General features: G+C 51.4%; 1 protein-coding gene across 8 annotated transcripts in view; it reads left to right on the forward strand.

Annotated features, from left to right (window-relative positions):
• The window catches only part of SMOX (spermine oxidase), a 40,660-nt gene extending 39,352 nt beyond the window's left edge, over positions 1-1,308 (forward strand). For 7 of the 8 annotated variants that reach the window (XM_054697600.1, XM_037498570.2, XM_037498632.2 and 4 more), the window contains 2 exons: positions 312-401; positions 851-1,308. In XM_054697600.1, the coding sequence (XP_054553575.1) occupies positions 312-401; positions 851-988 (228 nt within the window). In that variant the 3' untranslated portion in view covers positions 989-1,308. The remainder of the gene's footprint in view (positions 1-311; positions 402-850) is intronic. The other variant, XM_037498622.1, reaches the window with a different exon arrangement.
• The last annotated feature ends 8,529 nt before the right edge of the window (positions 1,309-9,837 follow it).

Below are 9,837 nucleotides of genomic sequence, written 5' to 3' on the forward strand. Positions count from 1 at the left end.
CCTGGAACCCCTCTAGGCAGCCTGCTTTCTCAAGGTGGAGCTCTGGCTGTGTCAAAATTCTCACTCTCCCTTAAACAAGACCTGCTTTGGTGCAGTTTTGCCCCCTACTTTTTCTTCTTGAAGCATCCTTTGCCTGTTTATTTACCTAGACTCTTCCAAGAAGTAGTCCACAGGTCCTGTCCTTTGGGAAGCTTTGTGCGACCCTCCTGACAGTGGGCCTCTTCTGGGCTCTCAGCACCTTGCCCAAATACCCATCACGTCACGTTTGACGCCGTTTAGTAATTGGGTCTCGTGTCTGGCTTCCCCACCAGCATGGAAGCTCCTCAAAGCAGCAGCCCGGTCACCTTTTATCTTCCAAGTGCCCAGAACAGTCCCTGGACCCTAATAGGGGCTCCATAAAGGTTTGTTAAATTATCGCCTAACTTTATCGAGTGCTTATGTTCTTCCAGGTTCTAAGTGCTTTAGTTACATTATTTATCCTTACTATCATCCTAGCAAGCAGGTGGTATAAACTCTGTTTTGCAGATGAGAAAATCAAGGCTTAGGAGCTTAAATCACTTGCCCTGAGTTCACTAGCAAGAGGCACAATGAGTTTCTGAGACTGAGAAGCTAGGACTCCTAAAAGCCTCAGAACAGAAAGAACTGAGGCCCAGATGTTTGGGGCAGAAGCAGGGGAAGGTGACCATGTGGGATGGGCAGCTCCTCCTCCTGTGAAAACAGCAATAACTGCATCTCAGATGCCTGCTCATTCCTCTGTGACTGGTAGTATGGATGGGAGGCCCCGGGGCAGAGAGGTAGCCTCTTAACTTGTCCTGTTGCTCTGCCCCTCACTTCCCTGTCCCCTGCCCAGCCCATGCAGGTGCTGTTCTCCGGTGAGGCCACACATCGCAAGTACTACTCCACCACCCATGGTGCTCTGCTCTCTGGCCAGCGCGAGGCTGCCCGTCTCATAGAGATGTACCGAGACCTCTTCCAGCAGGGGCCTTGAGGGCCTCCTCACTGCCCAGCGTGTTTCTTAAAGAACCACTAACTCGTGACTGCCAGCCCTCCCCCTGTTGCTCTGTCCTCCTAATTTCCTAATCTTCTGTAGAATCAGTTTTTAGCGTTCGTAGAGTAGACACCCTGACTGCTTCAGACCTGGCTCTGTAGCTCTTCCTTTTCTCCATGCCAGGTCTTGACCAGGGTGGGGCCTGTTGATTTACCTCTGTGCTCTGACCTCTGACCTCCCTGTGCCTCTCCTCCCTTCCTGCCTTGTTATTGTAAGTGCCTTCAATACTTTGCATTTTGGGATAATAAAAGAGGCTTGCCGTTCTGTGCTCCTCAGCTTCTCTCTTTGGTTTTCTGGTTTTTGTCGGGGTTGGGGGGGGGTGGGGGTGTGTGGGGGTGGTGGTGGTGGGGTGTGTGTGTGTTTTAACACACCTCCTTTGAGGGAGGGCATGTGACCTGGTTGTGCCCCCAGCAGGGAAGAAGCCTGCCTTTTCTGGAAGGGCTCTGCTGGTGAGGCCTGTCAGGGATCAGGACGCCTAGCTGAGCAGCCCCATCTCCTTCAGGCCAGACCTGGGCCTGCCCCTGGAATGAAGGCAGTTCCATGGGAGGGGACACCAGTTCTGACTCCATGCCAAGCTCAGGTGTATTAATTATTAACCACTGGGCACAGAGCCCTGGGTCTGGCCCTGGGGTAACTCTCTTGACTTCTGGAAAGGTAGTCTGCTCATTCCTCTGTGTTTTTTTCAGGGGAGCTCCCCTAGTGGCCCCCGCCTGCTGTGTTCCAAGCCTGTCACTTACTGGCATCTTGTCTTTGCTGGGTGAACACACACTGACAGACACCACCTGTAGACACATCTACACATCTTCCTCAACTACTGTTTTTTTTTTTTTTTTTTTTTTTAACACACCCCCTTTGAAGGAGGGGATCTGACCTGGTTGTGCCTGATAATCCCACTGTTACATTGAAAATATGTCAAAAATGCTACCTGGAGCCACAGCAGGCTGCCACTGCCCAGCATCCCAGGAGAGGAAGGCACTGTGGTTTCTGCTGAACACATATAGTTTTCACACCATTGTAAAGACCTAAGTGGAACCATCGGAAGTTGGGGACCATCTGTGCATACCCCTATATTTACTCCCTCTCATACCCTCCATATACATCCACCCATACAGAGACATCTACACATGTGCTTAGGGCTTTAAAGAACACTTAGTCACTTTCTTAATCCAGACTTCTAGTGGTAGAATTCAAGTTCTGTAGAGTTGGGGGTGGTGGAGGGGGCAGAGGAAGTTGTGAAAATCCAGCCCCCTCCTCCCCACCCTCCAGTCTAACTCTGTATGAGCTCAGGTATGAGCTCTGTATGAGCTCAGGATCCTTCTCGAAGTTTAGGGCACTGACCATGTTAGGACTCTACCCCTCTGCTTCTCACCCTCTCCTTCAGAGGCCTGCAACAGCCTTCTGGAAGATTGGCGTAGTGGGAGCTGAAATCGTTGACCCTGGATTTATGAAGATCTGAAAATGCTGTAATCCCGAATGCTGAATCCTGAACACTCAATCCTGGGGGCTGCTTTTGCAGTCCCTTATATTTCTTATCAGAGTCTCAACTCCTACTGATACTTTGTTCTCATTTTCCCTGGGGTTCACCAGCACCCCGTCCTGGGGGCACCACCTGTAACAGTCTTTGGCTGAAGCCATCATGTATGGTAAGTGAAAAAGTATCAGGCTTTTCTGCCCTCCCGCTATTAGGACTGATGATGGATCCCTATGGTCCTGAATGCATGCCTGATGGCGGGCGCCTGGAGTAGGGTGTGGGCATGCGTAGATGGGATACACCTGGGCTGAGAGACTGGGCTTTTAAGGGCGTGTTATGGGGATGCCAGCAGAAACAGAGCAGAAAGCAGAAGCAGAGAGAACCAGAGAATGCCGGAGCGCCCAGAAAGAGTGAAGACTTGCTGGGGCCTGGGAGGCCTGCCAGCCTCCCGGCCCCCCAGCACCCCTGCCTGCCGTGTGCCTGGTAAATCCCAATAAAAGTCTGCAACAGCCAGTGAGGGTTCCAGGACTCTCTCCTCCTTTACCCCGTCTGCTTGGGTCATAGAGATCCTGCTCCGTGTCCTCCTGCTATTACACACCAGTAAAATAAAGAGTGGGTTCTCCGGATCACAGGTACGGGAATCTTAAAGGACTCCATGAGGGTGAAAGAACCGGAAATGTTGGTTCGATGATTGTGTGTTGAGGAGCTTCAGGTGTGAGCAAGAAAGAGGCCGACTGCCTGCCAGGCACCGCGTAGGTCATAACGGCACAGCGCACAAGACCTTGTTTTCATGTCAACTCAGATTGTGGAGGCGACTTCTCTTGGGAAAATGAAACCTCGAAAACTAAGTAACACAGCAGTGCCACCCGGGTAGGTGGGGATGTACTGAGGTCTGACTCCACAGTACAGGCTCATTCTGTTTACTGCCTGATGAAGAGGCCGGTGCTGGGGTGGAGGGGGTGAGGGGAAATCTGCGGCCGCTGCTGGAAGGGGTGGAACTGGGCATGGCCACACTGGGGGCTGAGGGGCAGTTTCTACAAGAGTTGACCTCATGCCCGCCGGCACGTCCACTCCTGGGTGCACACCCAAGAGAAATGAGGGCCTCTGCCTACCTGAAAGATGCAGTAGAATGTTCGTAGCAACATACTGGTAGTTCACAATAGCTAAAAATTGGAATTAGCCCCAATGTCCACTAGTAGATGGATAAAATGTTGTACATTCATACTACGGAACACCACACACCGACAGAAAAGGTGAGTGGATGCCTGCAATGACATCTGGTAACCTCAAAAGATGTTGAATGAAAGAAGCCAGACATAGGCTATCCACTGTGCATTATCTTTTATATGAAGTTCAAGAACCTGCAAACCAAAATCTATGGCATTAGGAATGCCTGGGGAGGGAGCATGGGGGACTGTCTGGGGTTAAAGGAATGTCCTGGATCTTGATTTGGGTGCCGGCTGCATGGGCTGAAATGCATCAGGTTGTACACTAAAGATTTATGCATTTTTTCTATATGCAAAACAAAAGTTTCACCTGAGGGTGCCCCTCCCTCTCTGCCATCCAGAATGTATGGGCTGTGTGAATTTCCTCCTTGCAGTAGACATGGTGCAGCCTGAGAGCAGATAAAGGGGAAGGACCTACTGCTGCCCTGCTGGCTGCCGGGTGATAAGGACTGGTCTTGTGTTTACGTAAGATTTCACTTTATCCGTTTCCCTCCAAGAATCTCCTCATCTGGGGACCTGCGGCCATCTGAGGTAGACTGCAGAGAAAATTGAGGTTACCAGGACTGGTGTGAGGCTGTGCAAAGCTGTGCTGCTTGGAGAGGGTGCCATCTCGGGCAGGGGTGAGGTGGGAGGAGCCGAAGGTGCTGTCCTGGATTTGGCTGGAGCAGTCAGCCTCCGTCGCACTGTCAGTCAGATAACCGTGGGGGGAGTTAGGTTCTGCAGCAACAAAACAAAACCTGCTTTTTCCAGGCAGATAAAAGCAAGAACCATCCAGAAGTGAGGCGAGAGATAGATGTCTCAGGGACACAGGATGAGTGTCTTGCTGTGACTGAGTTTTGGAAGCAGCCTTGGCATTGATGGGAACCCCACAGAGTCTCTGGGGTGCTTGCGCTGGCATGCTCAGGCCAACACCCATGCCAACACCTGCTCTATAGCTGCCCTCGTTGGAAAGTTTACCAATGGGGAAAGCTCTTTCTTGGCACTGAATTCGTGTAGAATTGGTTGCATGCTTTCTTGGGCTGTGGGCATCAGGGAGACGGCAAGGTGTTGGTTGTGGCTTTGTGAAAACCTCAAATGTTCCTTCAAGGGTCCTGGGGTCCTTGGTGCATACTCTCTTTTTGAGTCTTTGCTGGATGTTAGCTCCTACTTGATGCTTGGGGCATCTGCCTCACCAGCAAACGATTGCAGGAGTGAAGCACCTGTGGTTGGAGCCGCCCTGCATTTAGCCGGGCCTGTCAGGATGAGCCCGGGGTGTGCGGAGCGAGACGGGCTGCTGATTCTGCTCCTGAAAACTGCCTGTCTGGTGAATGGCCCTCCAGACAGAACAGAGTTACATGGGCTGTGATTTCTTCTAATGACTGGCTGGGCAGCTTGTTGAGGCTGATTTGTGTGGGGTGATCCAGCGTCAACAAGCAGGAGTCGTGGCCTTACTGGGATGTGGGGGGCATCCAGGCTGTCCAAGTTCGTGTTATATGTGTGTATTTAATATAAGAAAGGAAGGGGTTGGTCACTGTCTCGCTCCAGACTGGTAGCTGGAGAGGCTGGAGACCAAGGCCTTGATCGCCCCCCACACTTCCTGCGGTGGTTGCACATTGGTGTCGCAGGAGTGTTGTGACCTGGATCTCGGTTAGGGCAGCGAGATGTCAGGCGTATCCTGTGTCAGTGACCTCAGTATTTGTGCAGTTCTGATCTGTTGGCTTGGGAGTTCCCCTCCGTCTCATGGGAGCCCAGGACCTCTTTTTGTCACCTCCTCCTTCTGACATGTGGCACATGGGGTCACATTCATCTACGTCCAGCTCATAGTGCTTTGTGGCTCTCCCTTCCCGCTTGTAGGCAGCATTAGTGCCCTCGCATCTACATCAGCTGCTGGGCCCCCTTTCTAATTAATTTGGTTTAGGTTTTTATCACTTGTGATCAATCCCGACTCATGGCAGTTGGTCCGGGAGGGGGTTTTCAATCATGTATCCTTGTTTCACTCGCTGTCTCTCTAGCATTCACAACTCTCTTGCCATTTGTTCTCGAAAGCTCATCAACACAATTCCAGCCATGCAGGCCCTGCCTGCTTTTTCCACAACGTCCTGAGGATGGCTGGAGAAAGCCCCAGCGCCCCGGCCCCGGCAGGCCAGAGCCGAGCCCAGCCCACACCACCACCAGGTCTTCCCGGGACCGAACCTCCCAACTCAGACCTCTTGGCCTGCTCCTTCCTAATTCCTGCCTGGCCCATTTGAGGAAGCAGAACCATCTTGGGCTCAGAGCAAACACCCAGGTCACCCCTAGAGACTCTTTCTTTCACACCCCTCATCTGCTCAGCAGATTTGCCAGCAGCAACCCTGTTGGCTCTACCTACAGGATCTGCTCTCCTGTTCCTCCTCCACTGCCCCTCTCCCCTCTGTCCTGGGTGACTTCAGGAGCCTCCCACGAGGTCCCTTCTTCCACGAGTGTCCCTTTTAACCTGTTTTCTACACAGCAGCCAGTGCATCTTTTAAAAATATGAATTCAGCCTTGCACATTCCTGGTTTCCAGCAACTCACATCACACTGAGGATAAAAGATCGTTCCCAACCCCCTGTGTGATCTGCCCCCCAGCTCCCATTTCTACCTCCTTCCCCGGACCCTGGTGTCCCCTTTATCTGCCCCCAGATAGTCACAAGTCCTTTTCCTTGCTGTGTTCAGATCCTTACTCAGCTGGCACATCTCCAGAGAGACTTCCCTGAGCACCTTAAGTAGCACCACTCCCTGCCCTGACTCCTGTTCTTCAGACCCTCTCTTCCCTTGATGTTATTTTATGTGTTTATCTCTGTTTATTATTTGTCTATTCTGACCACCCCCTATTGAATATAAGTCACAGTGTCTAAAACAAAGCCTGGGGTAATAGGTTATTGGCACATATTTGCTGAATGGATGAACTAGTAAATGAAGAAGCCACACTGAGTGGTGCTAACCCAGGGCCCAGCCTCAGTGCTGGCTGGAAATCCTCCTGGCTTGCTTGTCTGCTCTCTCCCCTCCTACCTCTGACACCCTCCCCTAGCCGGCTCTTACTGTCCACCGGCACAGGGTCTCCTGCTTCATAGACAAGAGAGAAGCCACCTGGAGGCAACTTGGGCCACATCTAAGCCTCCGCAGCTGTGAGAGGTGGAGACAGGACTGGATTCAACCGTGTCCTCTGGCGCCATCTGCTGGCCATGTGGGACCACAGCCCTCTTGCTGCCCCGAGAGCATTGCTTTCCTGTCATTCTGCTGTCTATTCCATCACTCCCTTGCCTAGCTGAATGTAATTTTCTGCCCTTGAATTCCCAAGGCACTTTAATTTGCTTCCTTCCTGTCTTAATCCTACTTGCCTAGTTTGTCAATATTGCAACCATGTGCCGTAGGTGGCCCCAGGGATTGCATCTCTGCATCCCTACCAGGTCTAGGTTTATTGCCGATGTGCAAAGATGTTTATTAAGTGGCTGAAGGAATAGCATACTTGGGGAAATTCTCATCTTTCCCCAAAGTTAATTTTTTAGAGATACAACTAACTGTAAGAACATTCTTCTAAAAGAAAAAAAAAGGAACTGTACAGATAAAGCTAAAATTTCCTGTCATCATTTTTACTTGATTCACAACTCCCCTCTTTATAATTTTGGTGTTTGTACATGTGAGTGTCAGTCATGTAATATTTTGTGTGCACAGTTGTCAATAAGTGGAATCATTCTGCACAGTCTCCTTCAATGTGCTTATCATACAAGCGATCTCTCTGTTTATGTTATGGGTCTCATATGTTCCTTTTAGCTGGCAGATAGCATTTCATTGAACGTCCATGCTCCATGTAAGCATTCATTTTGCTGAGGATGGCCATTTTATGATTGCTCATTATTAAAACAATGCTGTGATAGCCACAGAGAACGCCTCTGTGTGTACACACACAAGCAGGTCGCTGGATCACGAGGCATAATTATTCTCAGTTTTTAAGATGCTGTCAAATGATCCTGAAAAGAAGTTTGGCAAGTTATACTCCCACCCATCCAGCTCAGAGAGTGCTTATATCCATGCAAGTTGCCATCAGTCAGTGTCACAGAAACATCCATTTTTGTTTGATTGTTTGTTAGCAGGTAGGTGACCCAGGGCATCTCATTTGGGTTTATTTTAATTTGCATTTCCCAACTCATCATATTTTTTTCTTATGATTATTATTAGTCATTTGAGTTTCTTTTCCCCTGGGAATTTTCTGTTCTGTCCCTTAGCCATTATTTCTGTGTTGTCTTCCTATGATTTGCAGAAATATAAAAAATATATCAAGTCTATAGTCTCTTTGTCTGTGATATGAATTGTAGATGTTTTCTCCCACTCAATGCTGTTCATAGCTCTTTTAACACATGAAAGTTTTAAATTCAGGAATGAACAAACAATATTCTATGATTTGTACATTTTGTAACCCACTAAAGAATATGTGCCTCTATCCCAAGTCATCAGGAGACGCTGAGGCAGAATGGCTATGTGAGGACGAGCGGCAGCTACGAGAGGGAGAATCACAGGAGTTTGCCAGAGAATGCCCAGAGAAAAGAGCGTGTAGAGATTGGTGGGGGGCCCCATCCTCTTGCGCCCAGCTGCCTGCCCAGCTGGTCAGACTGACCCCAAATGAGCCAGTGCACGGGCTGGCTAGAGACCCATGACCCCTGTGACTTGGCTTAAAAGATGAGGGGGACCAATCTGGGTCTCTCGGGAACGAGACTCCCTCCGTTTCTGGCAGGGCAGAAAGAGGTGCAGGCACGAAGCGTGGAGAGCCATGTGGAAGGTGACCTCCTGGAAGGAGGGTCCGAAAGGTCTCAGGTGAGGTCGCTGGAGCAGCCTCCAGTGCCTCCTTCCCTTGGTCTGGCTCCTGCTTCTCAAAGCTCAGCCTATGGGGCCCTAGTTCCTGGATGTCTTCTTGATTCTGCATGCATCCTGCAACTCCTGTTTCTCCCCCACGGCAGTACAATTTGAAGATGAACTTGGAGTCCAGGACTTTGCCTCCCAGTTCCCAACAAGGGGTGGAAATGCCCCTTGGAAAGATATGCCAGCCCAGACCTTCAGGAGAGCCCTATGCAGCCCTCTTCCCTGAGCCCTCACTCCACCTGGGTCCGGCCGGCTCCCCAGAAAGCTATTCTGGGTAGAGGCTGCGGGACCGGTTTAGCCTTTACAAGCATCTGGTTTTGTGCTTCGTTGGAGCCACACGAAGGAAAAAAAGGAAATTCTTTCCAAGTGGTCGGTGAACATGTAACCCCTGGGGGTGCAACAGGATGGGAATAGAAACAGGGTGAGGAGGGTGCTGAGGAATCCGAGCTCCGACAGGTCATTCCGGGGAGGGCAACTGAGGTCCCGAACCTTTCCCCAGGATCAGTCAGCGCCTGGAGAAGAAGGGACCAAGGGACTGCCTGGAGGGGGCAGGGCGGGGCCTGCAGGGCATGGGCACCCATGGGAGGCTTGGCGAGCTGGAGCAGTTGTTCCTGCAGAAGCCCAGGCACAGCTGGCTCCCTGGCTGGGGGAGGACGCAGGCTGGACTCCCTTGAAAACGGTGGAGCCAGCTGGGGTGAGGGTCTTGCAAAGAAGGCGCGGTAGAGCCAGCCACAGGTGGGCAGCGGGCAGTGTCCCCGCAGTGGGCAGACTTTGTAGGTCCAGGACTTCATGAACACCCCGTCAGCCTCAGGCCGCCCTGAGGAGAGAGCCCTCTCCCTGTGCTGGAGGCAGATAGGGCCTCTCTTAGGATGGCCTTGGTGTGAGCTGGGAGGCCAGAGGAAGTCAGGGCTTTGTTCTGAGCAAGGGGGAGATTAGGAGGGGTGTGCGGTGGGCAAGCTCAGGGCCTCTGGACCCTGAAGCCTCGACACGAGGCTTGTCACATCTCGTGGAACAGAGGAGAAGGCTTTGCAGGAAGATGTGGGCTTGTGTTTGGGGTGCCTGGGAGTCATCTAGCAGGAGGGTGAACGCACGTATCTGCCGCTAGAGACTGACCCTGGGGAGCCATTGACGACAAGTGGCCGTTGAACGTTGTGGAGTGGATGAGACTGTGTGGCAAGTTGAGAAAGGAACAAACCCTGGGGGACATTTAAGGGCGGAGAGAGGAGCTTGAGCAGGAGA

Source organism: Talpa occidentalis, unplaced genomic scaffold (genome assembly GCF_014898055.3).
Source record: "Talpa occidentalis isolate TD23 unplaced genomic scaffold, MPIMG_talOcc4v2.1 talOcc4.10, whole genome shotgun sequence".
Taxonomy (NCBI): Eukaryota; Metazoa; Chordata; class Mammalia; order Eulipotyphla; family Talpidae; genus Talpa; species Talpa occidentalis.